General features: G+C 43.4%; 1 protein-coding gene across 3 annotated transcripts in view; it reads right to left on the bottom strand.

The window, feature by feature from the left end:
- Positions 1 to 3,888: 3,888 nt before the first annotated feature.
- The window catches only part of LOC137382999 (coiled-coil domain-containing protein 60-like), a 109,687-nt gene continuing 94,912 nt past the window's right edge, over positions 3,889 to 18,663 (bottom strand). For all 3 annotated transcript variants that reach the window (XM_068055584.1, XM_068055585.1, XM_068055586.1), the window contains 6 exons: positions 17,164 to 17,251; positions 13,753 to 13,851; positions 11,476 to 11,616; positions 10,623 to 10,757; positions 9,731 to 9,920; positions 3,889 to 5,032 (listed from right to left, as the gene is read on the bottom strand). In XM_068055584.1, coding sequence (XP_067911685.1) covers positions 4,925 to 5,032; positions 9,731 to 9,920; positions 10,623 to 10,757; positions 11,476 to 11,616; positions 13,753 to 13,851; positions 17,164 to 17,251 — 761 coding nt within the window. In that variant the 3' untranslated portion in view covers positions 3,889 to 4,924. The remainder of the gene's footprint in view (positions 5,033 to 9,730; positions 9,921 to 10,622; positions 10,758 to 11,475; positions 11,617 to 13,752; positions 13,852 to 17,163; positions 17,252 to 18,663) is intronic.

The raw sequence follows: 18,663 nt of genomic DNA, 5'->3' as shown, positions 1-18,663 counted from the left end.
GAAGATTATTCCGTGGTGGTAGCCCTGCCACTGGGCGACAGGACCTGGCTTACCATATTGAAATGAGCACAATGCATACATTTAAATAAACTGACCAGTGATCCTATAGTCAGGCTGCAATCTTCAGAGCAGTGGGCAGGCAGCCGGCCCTCCCGCACCTTCACTTTCCTGTCTGGGAAAAGCAGGCGCCGCAGTGGTGGGGAAGGGGGGTACCGTGAGATACTGAACGAGAGGAAGTGGGGGAGGAACGGGGTCAAACTCTCGTCATTAGTGTAGGGGATGGTGGGAAGGGGTGAACTGTGAACTTTGTACAGTTTGTAGTGGGGGGGGGAAGGTCATATTTGTAAGCTAAGTGTTTTGGGGGCAAGGGCAGATACTTAGCTTTATTGTTATTGGGGGTGGGAAAGGGGCAACAGAATTTTGATTTGAACAGTGTGGGGTGTGTGGTTCCCTTAAACAATTTAAATTAGCTGGCAGGGCTTTAAAAATGGCACCAGTGCCTGCGCACAGGTAGCTGAGACCATTGCCAGCGTCAGAGAGCCCGCCCCCTCCACATGATTTGGGGGATGGTCCGACCGGGGTACTTAAATGAGCTGCCACACAGGAGATCGAGCCAGCATCTGGGTACACGGCCTGTGTGAAATCTGGCATAATAGACATTTTTAGACCCAATTATATTACTTGCTTGCATGAGAAAAACAGCACTACCAACTAAATTGTTAAATGGAAAACATTCTTTCCTTTTGTGACAATTTTTTCCCAACTGAAGGTGTTAATTGGGGTTCAATTCTACAGGGTGAGGCTGTGAGATTCTGGTGGGAGTGTTCAGGATGATCCTAAACAGTAATTGCCATCGGGTTATTTAAACACGGTGGGGGCAGTGGGACATTGTCTACTACATATTTTCATCTATAAATTGGGCTTGCAAAGTCTCTCAATTTCTCTGTGTACTGTTGATACAAGGAGTGCCCAAGCTTTGTGGTATCATGGGCCACATAGATTTGTACAATGGAATCTGGGAGTTTTTTTTATTTGTTCTTGGGAAGTGAGTGTTGCTGGCAGGGCCAGCATTTATTGCCCATTCCTAATTGCCCTTGAGAAGTAGTTTTCCAAGAAAGCTTAAACCCATGTTCATGTTAATTTGTACATGTCTCAAGTTGCTGAAGCTTACAGACTATGAGTAATTTAAAATTTATTGACCAAACCTCCTGGGCCACATAATTCAAACAGGACAAGTTGCAAACAGGAAATAGAAGCTGTTGCGGGAATGAGTTGGCTGGGCTTTGAGGCACTGATTGCAAGACATTGGGAATCCATATGTAGCCCACAGGGTAATTTATATTGGTTAAGTGGCAGCTTAACTGGCTGAGCAGAAACAGTGAAGGTGCTTTTAAATTGACTGCTTGCTTTTAACACAGTGTCTGTACACTAAGTGCAATTTCACCCTCTTCCTGTTGAATCCCTTCTTCAGGCATATCATGAATTTGGGAATAATGCCCACAGTGCTCTATTTCCATTTATAATGATATTACAGATTATGTCACTGGAGAGGGAATTATGCACAAAGACTAGTTTCCAGTTGCTTTTCAACATCAGTTTTAAAACATAAACAGAGCAACAATGGAGAGTAAAAAGGCTGGAGTAAGAGAACGTGTATCTTTTTCATAATATGCAAGGTTTACATAGAAATGAAAGTAAATACAATTCCTCGCTAATGAAAGTGAAGGACAGCCATGCTGATAATGGAGCATCTCTTACATTCCTCGTTTATGTGCAGCTCAGACTGGAAGGGGGAGAGAGGGAATGATGCTAAATTTCAGTCTTCATTCATTTTCGGAAATGCTTGCCGTAAATACAAGGAATAATTTCACAAATATGTGTTTCTGGAAGAGAATATCAGGAATTTAGCCAAGTGATTTTTCCCAATGATCTTCCTCTACTGTAACAGATGACTGCCAGAGACAACTGTACCAAGTTCAAACGTCGTCATTTCAACCTAGTGGCCGCCGGGATCACAAACACCAACTGGCAAGCCACATTCTTACAGCTTGAGTCAAATTCTAGCTATAGTCATGCAGGCCCCCACCTGCCAAGAATGAGGCACACATTATTTCACCACATGAACATTAAAACTTAAAATTGCTACTGGAAAGAAAAGAGAGCCTATCACAAGTAATTGCCAGGCCCCTCGCCGGAAAGACCTTTTTTGCATACTAGCAGACAGTGTTGGAACAAAGGAACCAGTCCCTGCTTCCCCAATACACAGAAGACCTGGTCAGACCAGTTTAGTCACATGACTGACTGGCAGTTGCAGTTTTTTGAATTTGAACTTGCCACAGAGTTTTAAGTCTCAGAAAGCTGTTTGCTCCTGGACTGAATAGACATCTCTCCTGACTGCTCTCATCACACTCTCACCAGCTTCGGAAACCAATGAAGACATATGAACCCCAAGAGAGAAGAGTCTCCTACAGTGAACAACGTTTAAGAAGAATACTGGGCTCCAACGAAAAGCAAGACTACCTACAAAAGGACTACAATGAGCTCGAAGCACAGTAACAAGAAACTCTTCTGATATTGCCTCAAACCTCTACTTTATTTTTTCGTCTGCTCTTTTCTGTCCCTATTTGCATGTGTGTATTGCATGTGCATGCTAGCGTGGGGTACGGCCTGTATCCGTAGGCGTTAACCGAATTAGAGTCTAAGTTTAAGATTTAATAAATTTCACTTTTCTTCTTTAAAGCTAAGAAAGCCTATTTATGCTCATATCTTTGTCTTATAATTGGAAAGTGGTTAACAAGGATTCACCAAGGGGGAGCTCAAAACACAGTGTTTTTAAAAACTAAACCCTGTTACAATAAGACCAGGTGAAGACACAAAAAGACCCCTAGACACCTTTCTCACCTGGTCGTAACACCATTGATGTGCATTGAACTGACACTGACAACAGTTGGGCCAAATCAAATACCAACATTCAAAAAAATCATTTAATTTGGGATCCTCAATAAATTCCACAAATAGTTTCCTTCAATGAAAAATTCAAGTGTACGATCCTAAGGTCAACAGGGCTATTACATTTCATTGACAAATTTAGACAGAGACTATGTAATACCAAGGTTCAAAAAAAGATGGAAATTGAAACAGAGAGAGATGGAGTCTTGAGGGGCAATTCCATGATCCAGTGCTCCTATTGGGCAGCATTACTCACAGGGTCCAGATCTTGAGAAATTCACAGTCAATGATTTTCCATGCACACATTCTAATGGGCAGGAAATCAAGGGCTATGCATCTACCATTTCCTGAGACTTGCTACTTGCAAGCAATGCTCCCCTGGTGAGAAGTCCAGGCTGCGGAATTGTGCTTCCTTAATTTCAACATATTAAGGATGGAAGGAGTAGGAAAGGTATGTGGGATGGTGAATTTGAGTTCAGAATATGCAGGAGGAGAAAGTTAAGTGAGTCAATGACCATAGACATATCCATCAAACAGAGGAACAAGAAAAGTTACGATAGAGAGATAGAGAGGGATACAACTTGTTTTTTATTTGTTTGGAGGACGTGGACATTGCTGGTGAGGCCAGAATTTATTGCCCATCCCTAATTGCCCTTGAAAAGGTGGTGGTGAGCTGCCTTCTTGAACTGCTGCAGTCCTTGGGGTGGTGGTACACCAACAGTGCTGTTAGGAAGGGAGTTCCAGGAGTTTGCAACACACAAAAGCACTAACAGTTTAAGTTGATGTCATAACTCTTAAATGAGATGCAGTCACAGCTGCTTGCTATTACATAGTTTTGCAAAATCATCTCTAGTAGTTTACTATCTCTAATGGATGGAGTCTCCCTTCGAAATGATGGACGAGTCTACTGCCATCTCTATTACTTGTGGTTTAATCCATGTTCAGGCCATAATTATAAAACAATCACAATAGCATTCATTGTGGTTGAAATCACGTTGTACAAAATTAATAAAAACACTTGTAAAGAGCTCCTTTGCCCGGCATTATAGTGCAGGTGGGTCAGTTTGACACATTCTTTAATACAGCAGACAGATGAATGTCATTTGTGTTGTTACGAAAGTGCTTCCATTTTTTCATTTTTTTTTTGAGGATTCATATTTAAATTATGGAGATGGATTCATTGCAAGGCTGAAGATTTCATAAATGCTGGACTTTGCTTTGCTGTTGACAGTTCACAGAAAAGACACTGAGATGTTGTTTGAAAACAACCTGCGCTGGAAATCATGTGCTTTAAGCTCAGTAAACAGCAGAAATTTTGGTGACTTGAGGAAGATGGTTACAGAGAAGCCACATGTCATCTTTATGGAGGTCAGAAGGTGAACTTTCTGTTTTGAAGACAGTTGGAAATCAACTTGCCAAGGAAAAACCACCCACCTCACCTCTTACCTCTTTGAAGAAACCGTGCAAGGTATTAGCAAATATTTGGTCAAAGTATTCTCTTTTTTGTCTTTTTTTGTAACAGACATCTGTAGAGAGAATTTCTGTATTTTTTTTCAGAGTGCGTGTGAGTGTGTGTGAGGAATTTTAAAAGAGAACTTTCATATTTCAATCTGTGTGTTAATACTTTGTTTCGTTACTATATAAGTCTTGTTTGATAATAAACTGATAATTTTGTTGTTTATTAAAGAAACTTGGTTGGTGTATTTTATTCTGGGATAAAGAGTAGAGTATATGATTGACCGAATCAGCAACTGGCTAAACATTTTTAAAATATATATTGTGACCTGCGGAGAAGAGGGACTAGAAAAGACAGTGCACTCCTCCCACCTTGGTCGTAACAGTGTTCTTTATTGATCTTGCACACAATGATTTCAGTCCATTAATATTTGACCAAAAAAGGCATGGAAAAACTCTTGGAAGGTTCCATGATATCACTGTCACAGCAACCCTTGTACATCTTCCTTCCATGTGATTTTCACCGTAAGGGTGGTGCACTCTGTATCCTCTTTGGTAAATCCAATTTCAGCTGCAGCCAGCTGTCATAGTCCTCTGCAGGCATTTGAACCACCTTATCCCGCATAAACTGTGAATTAAATCATACAGATGATAGACGGTTTCAGCAGTAACCCAACAATATGGACACTAATCCTTTGGTACAGTACAGTTGCACAAGGGGGTATTATTTCCTTTGATCGTTTTAATCTGTTTGCATACCGGACGGACCACCCGACATCGACCTAGGCACCGGAAATGACAACGGCAAACACAGCCCTGTCGACCCTGCAAAGTCCTCCTTACTAACATCTGGAGGTTTGTGCCAAAGTTGGGAGAGCTATCCCACAGACTAGTCAAACAACAGCCTGACATAGTCATACTCACGGAATCATACCTTACAGACAATGTCCCAGACACTGCCATCACCATCCCCGGGTATGTCCTGTCCAACCGGCAGGACAGACCCAGCACAGGTGGCTGCACAGTGGTATACAGTAGGGAGGGAGTTGCCCTGGGAGTCCTCAACATCGACTCCGGACCCCATGAAGACTCATGGCATCAGGTCGAACATGGGCAAGGTAACCTCCTACTGATTACCACCTACCGCCCTCCCTCAGCTGATGACTCAGTACTCCTCCATGTTGAACACCACTTGGAGGAAGCACAGAGGGTGGCAAGGGCACAAAATGTACTCTAGGTGGGGGACTTCAATGTCCATCACCACGAATAGCTTGGTAGCACCACTACTGACTGAACTGGCCAAGTCCTAAAGGACATAGCTGCCAGACTGGGTCTGCGTCAGGTGGTGGGAGAACCAACATGAGGGAAGAACATACTTGACCTCGTCCTCACCAATCTGCCTGCCGCAGATGCATCTGTCCATGACAGTATTGGTAGGAGTGACCACCGCACAGTCCTTGTGGAGATGAAGTCCCACCTTCACATTGAGGATACCGTCCATCGTGTTGTGTGGCACTATCACCATGCTAAATGGGATAGATTTCGAACAGATCTAGCAATGCAAAACTGGGCATCCATGAGGCGCTGTGAGCCATCATCATCAGCAGAATTGTACTCAACCACAATCTGTAACCTCATGGCCCGGCATATCCCCCACTCCACCATTACCATCAAGCCAGGAGACCAGCCCTGGTTCAATGAAGAGTGAAGGAGGGCATGCCAGGAGCAGCACCAGGTAAAACTCAAAATGAGGTGTCAACCTGGTGAAGCTACAACCCAGGACTACTTGCATGCCAAACTGCGTGAGCAGCATACAATAGACAGAGCTAAGCGATCCCATAACCAACGGATCAGATCGAAGATCTGCAGTCCTGCAACATCCAGCCATGAATGGTGGTGGACAATTAAACAACTAACTGGAGGAGGTGGCTCCACAAATATCCCCATCCTCAATGATGGGGGAGCCCAGCACATCAGTGCGAAAGATAAGGCTGAAGCATTTGCAACAATCTTCAGCCAGAAGTGCCGAGTTCATGATCCATCTCGGCCTCCTCCTGAAGTCCCCAGCATCACAGATGCCAGACTTCAGCCAATTCGATTCACTCCACGTGATATCAAGAAATGACTGAAGGCACTGGATACTGCAGAAGCTATGGGCCCTGACAATATTCCGGCAATAGTACTGAAGACCTGTGCTCCAGAACTGGCCGCGCCCCTCGCCAAGCTGTTCCAGTATAGCTACAATACTGGCATCTACCCTGCAATATGGAAAATTGCCGAGGTATGTCCTGTACACAAAAAGCAGGACAAGTCCAACCCGGCCAACTACCATCCCATCAGCCCTCAATCATCTGTAAAGTGATGGAAGGTGTCATCAACAGTGCCATCAAGCGGCACTTGCTTAGCAATAACCTGCTCAGTGACGCTCAGTTTGGGTTGCGCCAGGGCCACTCAGCTCCTGACCTCATTACAGCCTTGGTTCAAACATGGACAAAAGCGCTGAACTCAAGAGGTGAGGTGAGAGTGACTGCCCTTGACATCAAGGCAGCATTTGACCGAGTATGGCATCAAGGAGCCCAAGCAAAACTGAGGTCAATGGGAATCAGGGGGAAAACCCTCCGCTGGCTGAAGTCATACCTAGCACAAAGGAAGATGGTTGTGGTCGTTGGAGGTCAATCATCTGAGCTCCAGGACATCACTGCAAGAGTTCCTCAGGGTAGTGTCCTAGGCCCAACCATCTTCAGCTGCTTCATCAATGACCTTCCTTCAATCATAAGGTCAGAAGTGGGGATATTCGCTGATGATCGCACAATGTTCAGCACCATTCGTGACTCCTCAGATACTGAAGCAGTCCGTGTAGAAATGCAGCAAGACCTGGACAATATCCAGGCTTGGGCTGAGAAGTGGCAAGTAACATTCGCGCCACACAAGTGCCAGGCAATGACCATCTCCAACAAGAGAGAATCTAACCATCTCCCCTTGACATTCAACGGCATTACCATCGCTGAATCCCCCACTATCAACATCCTAGGGGCTACCATTGACCAGAAACTGAACTGGAATAGCCATATAATACCGTGGCTACAAGAGCAGGTCAGAGGCTAGGAATCCTGTGACGAGTAACTCACGTCCTGACTCCCCAAAGCCTGTCCACCATCTTCAACGCACAAGTCAGGAGTGTGATGGAATACTCTCCACTTGCCTGGATGGGTGCAGCTCCAACAACACTCAAGAAGCTCGACACCATCCAGGACAAAGCAGCCCACTTGATTGGCACCCCATCTACAAACATTCACTCCCTCCACCACCGACGCACAGTGGCAGCAGTGTGTACCATCTACAAGATGCACTGCAGCAATGCACCAAGGCTCCTTAGACAGCACCTTCCAAATCCGCGACCTCTACCAACTAGAAGGACAAGGGCAGCACATACATGGGAACACCACCACCTACAAGTTCCCCTCCAAGTCACACACCATCCTCACTTGGAACTATATCGCCGTTCCTTCACTGTCACTGGGTCAAAATCCTGGAACTCCCTTCCTAACAGCACTGTGGGTGTACCTACCCCACATGGACTGCAGCGGTTCAAGAAGGCAGCTCACCACTACCTTCTCAAGGGCAATTAGGGATGGGCAATAAATGCTGGCCTGGCCAGCGACGCCCACATCCCATGAACGAATAAAAAAAAAAATTTTTCTGTGTGCTAGTTTAAAACAGTTGCTAAGTTTTTAAAATAAAGCTGGTTAATGGTAGTAAAATAGTGCACATAGGAATGTTATATGAACACTTAAGTATGGCACTTGAAAATTAAAGCCCTTGGTATTTTACAAGCTGCTTCATAACTTCAGTGTAATACAGGAATTCGATAAACCCTTTTCACCTCCTTTCACTTTATTGATACTTGATGACAGGATCACAACAATAACCTCAACATTCCATTGGCTAATGAGGGGAAAAATAGAAAAACAAGAAGTAGATTGGTTTGCCATCCAGTGAATCCAACTGGGAAATGTGCTTGTCGGGTGAGAATAGGATTAGTGTCGGCTGTGATGCTTCTCTGGTTGAATAGGTCACCAAACTCTTACTGCCTGAGTTTAACCTTGAAGTATGGCCAACTGGGGTGAAATAGAGGAAGAAAATGGTATAACTTAGAAAAAATTAAATTTCAGCCAAATGATTATACACAAGATGAATTCCAGCTGTGACAGTGATTGCCCTTGACATCTTCTGACCAAATGTGGCACCAAGGAGCCTTAGGAAAACTGAATTCAATGGGGATCGGGGGAAATTCTCAAGTCATAAGGGTAGAAATAGGGCTACCCATCAATGACTGCTCAGTGTTCAGCTCCATTTGCAATTCCTCACATAATGAAGCTGTCCATGTCTGCATGTAACAAGACCTAGACTTGGACTGATAAGTGAGAAGTAACATTTGCACCACACAAGTGGCAGGCAATGACCAACTCCAACGCAAGAAAGCCTAACCGCCCTCCCCCTTGACATTCAATGACATTACTATTGCCACGTCTCCAAGCATTAATATCTTGCAGGTCAGCACTAACCAAAAGCTTAATGGGACCTCACATAAATGCCAGGGCTTCTTGTGCAGGTCAGAAGCTGGGTACTCTGAATGATTCAACCTCCAACCCCACAAAACCTCATCACCATTGATGAGGCTTTGGATAAAATTGCAATAGAATACTCGCCACTCATCTGGATGCAGCTCCAACAACATTTAAGAAGCTTGATACAATCCAGAACAAATCAGTTTCTATAATTAGCAGCCATGCCATTGTAGTCCACATCCACCACCAGTGCTCTGTGAGTGCAATATGTACAATCTTCAAGAAGCGCTGCAGCAACTCATCAAGCTAGCTTTAATGATACCTCCTAGTCCTGTGACCTCTATTGGAAAGGACAAGCGCAGCAAAATTATAGTAACACCTTTACCCCCAAGTTGTAAGCGAATCTGACTTGGACATATGGTCACTGCCTCTTCATCATAATTGCGTCAAAATCCTGGAATCCCTCACATAGCACCATCACAACAGTGACAGCAGCAGGCAAAGAAGGAGACTCGCCATTACCTTCACTGAGCAACACAGGATCAGCAATAAACGGAGCCATGTCTGTGTTGCCTTTACTGTCACCACAATAGCAAATATAAATGTGTATTCCACAGTGCCTCTCAGGGAAATCTCCCTTCTTCAACAATAAGATAATCCCATGACGTTAGGCTCACTGTCATTTTCACTAAATATTTTTCTTATGGACACAATATTTGCCCGTTACTCTTACCACTAAGAGATAGATGGGTCCTCACCTCGATAGCTGCACTAATGTCCGGAGAACATAGTTCCCAGTTTCGCAGTCCATTAAGCACCTTGAAGAATTGATGTGGCCGAACTCTGAAGCTCTGCTGTTCTCCAAACTTTCCCAGTCTTTTCAGTACTCGGTTGATCTTTCGATTTTCTTTTACTACCTCAGGAACTCTAGACAACAGACTGGAAAACCTGAAAAATAATGAAAGATACCGGTTTCTGTGACCCATTGGTAACAACACTGAATACTCCTGCTCAGGTCATCTGTTAACTCTAATTGTTTCCTACTGTTGATGGTGCTGACTTTTGCTAGGGTATGCTTCCACAAGTGTCATCTGCATCATTTAATGGTCGTTCTGTACATGAGTTTGACACCAGGTAGTGGCAGAATCTTTATGAGCCATCGTATCTGAGCTTGATACCATGTTCACAATGACAAAGCATCATCTTTAGTACAAGACTTTGTCTGAAGCGCAAAGCAGTCTGTAGTCCAGGAGTCTGTCTGTATTCCAGGACCTTTACCATGACAGGGCACTCTCTGCAGTGTCAGTAATGATCATGAAATCGAGGTTGCCTCCTCTCCGTTTGCCAGGAGCTGCCGAGGTCAATAGTATCACTCCAATTGTAACCCAGCTGAGAGTTACTACCTCAGCACAGACTAGGGATCAAACCAGGGATCTTCCTGATTTGTATGGTTCACTTTCTCATTGGACAGAACACTTAACAACTAAGCCACTACGTGAGCTAGGAAACAATCTATTCTAATAAAATCTGGTTTACCTCAACTATTTTTCTCTTCTTACTTTCCCTTGCCACTTTTCACTTATTTTTCTTCTTCACAATATTGCTGCATTAGAAGGAAAGACAATCATATAGTCGACATCTGACACTCACCAGTTCTCTGCACTCCTTTGTACTTTATCTCCGCGAGACTCCCGAAGCAATCTCTGCATATCCTCACTGTATGTATAAAAGCTGATTATATTGTCCAGGGCACGGAATTTGCACTTGCTGGTCTCCCAGCGTTTCCTAAAATTCCCAATAGAACATTTAGTCAGGAATGAGCTAAACATCTTCACACCTATCTACTGCAGCAGCCACTAATTCCCAGCTGGAAGCAGAAGAACTTGCTTGTACCAGTTTCATTCTTCAAATGCCCAGTAGGAGGGACAGGGGAGCAGGTAAGGGCTTTGCATCTCTCCACTTTGGGAGATGCCTCACCTCCGTACAGCATTTCCCATTACCATGATTTAGAACTGAGTGCAGAATAATGGATGCAGACCCAGATTATGCCTTCCAAGAACCGCTGGTACATATACAGTAGCCACCTTTTGTCAGTCCAAAACCAGATGGGGTGCAATTTGAGTGGGTCAAGGGGTGGGATCATATCTGTCTCGCTGAAAACCTTCATAGATATTATGTTTACATCAGAAAACAAACTAGTAGGTGGGAAAAATAATCTTTTATAGGGGGAAAAGAGAACAGATGTTGAATGCAAGTTTATATTTTAGAAATTTCGAAGCAGCTCATTCAAAACCTAAACTGTTGCTCCAAAACTAGATGGAGGAAACCCAAAGCATAGGCATTTCTTAGCATCATTTCATCTCTCCTTTTACTTTTATTGTTCATCAATTATTTTAAAAAGGCTAAATAATTAAAATGTGTCTTTTTATTTAATACAAAACTGCATTGGAAAGAAATCAAGTTCATCACAGTATTACATATGGATAAGAAAGCAGACATGCACTTTTCCAAGCCTTCCAGGTTGTCATGGAGACATAAAGCTGCTTCCTCATTTATCTCGATGAACTTAGACTGCATCTCCAGAGAGAGAGAGGATTTGCTGGCAACAAACAGGCTGGTTTCTGAAGCAAAGTCGAAAGGTGAGCTGAAAGAGTGAAATGAGAGAGTGTAAAAATATAGTTAGCTTCAGTATGAGTACACAACACTTAATCACAAGTGACAATTCTCAGTCAGCCCTACCTGGCAAAATTACACACACTCTCAATTCAATGCTAAAATATGGCAAAGTGTTGAAGAAATGTGTTCACAATATTACTCCTGCCTTCTTATTACAGTAGCTAGTTAGAGATTTAATTTTCACAGCCAGCCTGCTGGGCAATGGGTTCACATAAACTTCCTTTGTGTGCTACTTTAATTCAGTCATTGATCCATTTATTTGACTGCATCAATAGCACACAAAGGAATTTTGCACAGACACATTAATCAATATGCAACGAAAAGGAATTAAACTTGCTCTTCCACTGATTTTTCAGCATCCAAACTCGTTTACTCTGCAGCTGAACTGATGCACTCTTCATTATTCATGGCATTTGATGTGCCTATTTGGATAATTCAACAGCATTAATATCAGTACATTCTGATTAGCTCCTTAATTACGTGTTAGTTGTGATACACCCAACACTGAAGAAAGCACAGTGAGTAAATGTGTCTACCTATAAAAGATGTAATTACTAATAAGGCAAGAGAGATTAAATCTTCAGGTGGCTGCTATGGTGAAGTTGGCATGCTATTAGTTAATAGTGTTGCATAAAATTCCACTTTTAAACAAATGAAGTTGGAGACCACTTCAGCCATGTGGCATTCCCAGAGTATGATAAGAAGAGAGCAGAAGTGGAAGCGTTAGTGCAATGACGTGAGTATAGTCAGTAGTGCTTCTAACTATAAGTATGCACCAAACTGTAATTTTGTTGGCTGCAGTGGTTCAATGAACGCAGTGAAGCCCCAAGTGTTTGCATTCTCGGGATCTCTGTATTCTGCTCCTTCCTCCCCCAAGTTCAAGTAATGCCAAAGGAAGGAAGGAAGGTAGGAGAAGCCAGTAGCTGAGGTGTGGTTTCATGGGTGACAGTAGCGCTCTGTTGTAGCAACTGTTCTCATCACACTGATTGTTCAACATCCAATACTGATGAGCAAAACTTTCCTCCAACTAATATTGTTACGATTAAAGCCATTGCCTTCGGTCCCCACCACAAATTCCGTTCCCTCATCACTGATTCCATCCCTTTCCCTGGCAATTGTCTGAAGCAGTTCGCAATGTGGTGACGTGGTGACCCCGCACCATCACCAAGACCGCCTATTTCCATCTCCGTATCACCCCCCAAGCCAACACTGCCTCAGGTAATCTGCCGCTAAAGCTCTCACCCATGTCTTTGTTACCTCTAGACTTGACTATTCCAATGCTCTCCTGGCCGGATTCCTATCTTCTACCCTTCATAAACTGCAGTCCGTGTCCTTTCTAACATTAAATCCTATTCACCCATCACTCCCTGTGCTCGCTCACCTATATTGACTCCCAGTCTGGGAATGCTTCAATTTTAGAATTCTCATTCTTGTTTTCAAATGCGCCCATAGTCTTTTTCCTCCATATCTCTGTACTTCCTGCAGTCTGTCAACCCTCTGACATCTCTGGGTTCCTACAAATCTGGCCTCTTGCGCATTCCAGACTTTCATCTTTCCACCGTTGGTGACTGTGCATTCTGCTGCATGGACCCCAAGCTATTCTAATACCTCCTTATGTGGCTTGGTGTCAAATATTGTTTGATAATGCTCCCGTGAAGTGTCTTGGGATATTTTACTATGTCATTGGCACTATATAAATACAAGTTGTTATGACAGTAGTGAAGCCAAGCCCAAGCCTGTCCTCACCAGACATCCACTTTAATATTAGTGGTCGTAATCAATAGCTGGAACATACTATAGATATTTTTAATTACAATTAACGCATACTTAGCGCATTAACCACTATATTTCAACACCATTCTAACTCCATAAAGTCAATTGTCTGCTGGGTAATATCTTGTCAGAAAACAGCATGACTCATAACTGATGCCGGAATATTCCCTAAGTGGCTGCTACAGGTTTAATATCTGAGGAGATTCAGGCCTTGCATTTATGCCAAATGATGATGAACATCAGTAACATTGACTTTATGCTCCACGTTTTCACCAAACAAATTAGGACTGCAGTCAATTTTTGCAGATGTCAACTTTAATCTGGAAAGTACCTTTTAGGCCTCTGCTGTGGTTTATTGAGGTCGGTCTGCTGTTCTGTAGTGTAATTGGCCAAGGCATTTCTTTTCCCACTACTCAGGGCTGCTGTTGAACTAAAGGCAGAAAGAGAATCTTCATTACATGCAGCTAGTCAATGTATCAGAATGACATCTCGTGACCTTTGAATACTGTACATTCAATCCTTCTGGATTGTTCATTAGGGACAAAATCAGCGACATAGCTTGCTCTCTGCTTCATATTGAAAAGGTAATAGGCTAGATGGTATTTCTGCCATTGGACATTTCCCCACGGCCGCATCTGTAGGAAAGTGAGTTTAGTAGTTAGACTTTATTGGTAATATGACATTTCATAGAACAGTCAAGGTTGATAATGTATGATCCCAATAATAGAAATGGACATTAAACAGGAGATTGCTAACTGGAAACAACATTTCCTGTTCTGTCAAATATGTTTCAAAGTATTTAGAAAAATATCTGCATCAGAGTGTGCAGTGGAACCCCCATTAACTGCCATAAGGAGGGGACCCCTTGATGGAGAATGGAAATGGGTAAATAATCAAGGGTCGCAAATTTTGGCCTTGTACAAATAGTCCAGGAATACCCCAGGTGCAGGAAAGAAGATCATTAAATACAAATAACAAAATAAATATTTATTAGTTTATTTAATCAGACTATTTAAAATAAAACGTTATCATAAGAAGCTATACTATTATGGGATAGCTTGTGCTAGACTGTGAAAATTCTGGTGAATATCAGGATACCCTATAGATAACAGAAGTTTCCAATGTAGCTTGTTTTGCAACCTTAGATTAGAGGGCTACATGCTAGCGTTCACATGGCGCAGGACACACCCAGCAGTCTGTCGCCAGATCTTGCTCAATGACCTGAAAAATATTGCCTCTCCCTTTCTACAAACAAATGATCTGGGAGGGAGTGGAAAATCGTAAACTCCTTTTCTCTGCTACAAACCACTCCTTCGAGCTGTCTCCTCTCCTGCAACACCAGTTGCAAGGAGTTCATGGATTTCTTTTTTTCTAGAGTATCTGCTTAGCTGGCTCAGCCTCCTCTGCCCTCTCTAACTACTCCCAGCTTATACTCTACCTAAACAGTGACCACACAATACAGCTTCTTCCCTGACACCAGATTCATCTCCCACTTCCTTGGGCATTTCCCAACATAGCTTCCAACTGCTCAACTGTACTTCTTCAGTTCATTACTCATCACCCCATGCCTCTCTTCAAGCATCTTTTCCCTCTTTTCGAAACTACTGTAATCACCCCATTCCTTAAAATGCCTATAGACCCCTCCTCTCCGATTACCATACCATCGCAAACCTCCCTTTTTCTCTATAATTCTGGATTGTGTTGTCACAGCTCCACTGCATCACGCTCAAAATCACCAACAACAATTCTCTATAACTGTGAAAATAGTGCATCGTCCCACCTTGCCTTCCTCAACCACTCTTCAGCTTTTGACATGATAGACCACACTATTCTCCTCCACTACTTCTAGTCCATGGAGCACCTCTGTGGTACTGCTCTCTTATGGGTCTTGCTATATCTGTTTCAACACATCTCCTAATTTCTCCTCTTGTGCCCATGCAGTCAGCTCCAATGTACCCCAAGTCTCCATCCTTGGGCCCTCTCCTACTCCTCAGTAGGAACTCAGCCTCAATACCACAACTGTCACCCTTCCATCCATCTGACACTAAGTTGTGCTTAACCGTGTCCAAAATCATCTCAGCCAGCCCCCAAATGTAATTGCACCAAAGCCTCAGTGACCATCAAAGCCTACTCTCTTTATGGATGCCCACTGCTCAACTTAATGTTATACAACCTCGATTTGTAGCTCAACCCTGAGCTAAGTACTGAGCCTCACTTCCAGTCTATCAGCAAAGAATTACCCCTTTCATTTCCCCTTTCGACCTGCAGTGTATTTCCAGTATGTCATGGATAGATTGCTCAGCCCCACACTACACTTATAACTTGCCCTAGCCCTCTGTCTGTTTCTACTTGCATTCTCTGCTCCTCCAAATATAGTGTCCTTTGCACTCTCAACATCAACCCTTTCCCGTGCACCAGGCACCACGATTAATAGCACATCCTTCAGCCTTGTGCTGCACTATAGAAATCTTTCCCCAACCTTCCTCCATCGTTTTCTACTGTCTGACAAACTATCACTTTGACATAGCCTTTAGTCAGTCCCCAACTCTTCGCCCAAATCCTGCCCTTTTACTGATTATTCACGCACAGCACCCCCTGCAAACCCTCGTAAAAGTGGTCAGTATGTTTTACCATATTAAAGGTGCATTATAAGTGTATGTTGTGACAAGTATTTGTCTTGTCTTGTCCAGGTTTGCTGCTGCCTGCAATGAATTTGGCCTAACCATCAGCCTCAAGAAAACGAACATCATGGGACAGGACGTCATAAATGCCCCATCTATCAATATCGGCGAACACACTCTGGAAGTGGTTCAAGGGTTCACCTACCTAGGCTCAACTATCACCAGTAACCTGTCTCTCGATGCAGAATTAAACAAGCACATGGGAAAGGCTTCCACTGCTATGTCCAGACTGGCCAAGAAAGTGTGGGAAAATGGCACAGTGACACAGAACACAAAAGTCCAAGTGTATCAAGCCTGTGTCCTCAGTACCTTGCTCTACAGCAGCGAGGCCTGGACAACGTACGTCAGCCAAGAGCGACGTCTCAATTCATTCCATCTTCGCTGCCCCCGGAAAATCCTTGGCATCAGGTGGCAGGACCGTATCTCCAACACAGAAGTCCTCGAGGTGGCCAACATCCCCAGCATATACACCCTACTAAGCCAGCGGTGCCTGAGATGGCTTGGCCATGTGAGCCGCATGGAAGATGGCAGGATCCCCAAGGACACATTGTACAGTGAGCTCGTCACTGGTACCAGACCCACCAGCCGTCCATGTCTCCGCTTTAAAGACGTCTGCAAACGCGACATGAAGTCCTGTGACATTGATCACAAGTCGTGGGAGTCAGTTGCCAGCGATCGCCAGAGCTGGCGGGCAACCATAAAGGCGGGGCTAAAGCGTGGCGAGTCGAAGAGACTTAGAAGTTGGCAGGAAAAAAGACAGAAGCGCAAGGAAAGAGCCAACTGTGTAACAGCCCCGACAACCAATTTTATCTGCAGCACCTGTGGAAGAGTCTGTCACTCTAGAATTGGCCTTTATAGCCACTCCAGGCGCTGCTGCACAAACCACTGACCACCTCCAGGCGCTTACCCATTGTCTCTCGAGACAAGGAGGCCAAAGAAGAAAGAAGATAAGTGTATGTTGTGACAAGTATTTGTCTTGTCTTGTGTATAATCATGAACATATTATGGATATTTTAAAACCAGTAACAGCCCTCACTTATAATACATTAAACACCGCGTACCTTTCTTCACTGTTCCTTGGATTTGTCTCTTCTCTATGGAGCTCCTTGTTTATGCTCTGGTGCACAGAGTCAAGTAGTTTCCGAAGATCTGTTAGTACAAACACGACGGCAAATTTCAGAGTATGTTGTCAGATTTTGCCCCTTCTTACACATTACCATGTCTTTCTACCCATGTTACTGGAGGAAAATATGAGTCCTATCCCTCCCATTGTAAATGTGAATGGCTATCAGATGGTCAGTGGTGCAGGAGCAACCTTCTTGTGCTGATCTGCGGCAGCCATAATGGATAAGAAAGTATTTTTCTGCTTTTGAAAAGTCACAACCTAATGTCACATATGATGGAATGGCCATTAAGTGAGATGGCAATTGTTCCACCTGTGGAAATGGACCCCGAGATTGTTTGGCATCTTTAAGATAGGAGCAGAGGAAATTGTAGGGAGTGAGGAAATAAATGGAGAAATAAAGTCTTTCCACTAGATACAGCTCCCTTCTTTCTAACAAACTGAGGAACCAGTTGAACCAGTGCAAAACCCCCTTGGGGTGTAGGTATGAGGAAAATGTTGAATGTATTGTAAATCTAACTGCATTCTGCAGTGTAGGTCCCCTAGAGGGCCGTGCACTGCATTTAACCGTATCTAGTCGATCTGGATTGTACCATTTGGATTGTACTCTAATTACCTTTACATATTTTATGTATAAAGTATATATTTTTTTTTAATTCTTCAAAACAAGATGCTCAATGGTGATGTATCATTGCTAGGCCCCAGTTTCCATCACTCTCACCACTGTTCAATGCTTTTATGCTATGTTGTATCTGAAATCCAGAAACACAAGAAGAATCAGCTCCTAACCAGGAAACGCACAAATAGCAGCTCTGATCGGAAAGTCTTCCACCTTGTGGTGAGTTCTAAACACAGAATTTTTTTTAAAAATTCAGTGCTCGAGTTTATTTTTTAGTTGAATATTCAAGCCCATTACACAGCCTGATTCCAGATTGGGCAAGATTCTAATCTGTGGTTTGTTACAGAGTTTTGCTGCAGTTTCACAAGGTATTGGTATATTACAAAGTGCTGCTTATGGCAAACACCTGTTCACTACTGGTTCCATTTCTAAATATAAATAACAGAACTTTGTTTGTTGTACTGAGCTGCCGCAGGCTTTTTCACCTTATGCTTCTGGCATACTATAAGCATGGAACTGGTATCACATGAAATCAATAGGATCAAAGTTGTCCAACGCGATGTCCAGATTGAAACAGAGACCTATGATCACAGAATCATATAACAAAGAACAGGACCATTTAGACCATATTTTCTGCACTGACTCTCTAAAAGAGCTAACCACGTGGTCCCATTCTCCTGTCCATCCCCCATACACTTTAAAAATTTTATTTTTCAAATATCAATCCACTTAGAGTCATAGAGTTATTTACTGCATAGAAGGAGGCCATTCGGCCCATCGAGTCCATGCTGGCTCTCCACGGAGCTATGCAGTCCACTC

Source organism: Heterodontus francisci, chromosome 23, assembly GCF_036365525.1.
Source record: "Heterodontus francisci isolate sHetFra1 chromosome 23, sHetFra1.hap1, whole genome shotgun sequence".
Classification (NCBI taxonomy): domain Eukaryota; kingdom Metazoa; phylum Chordata; class Chondrichthyes; order Heterodontiformes; family Heterodontidae; genus Heterodontus; species Heterodontus francisci.
Note: the sequence above shows the minus strand (reverse complement) of the source record. Positions and strands in the feature narration are given on the sequence as shown.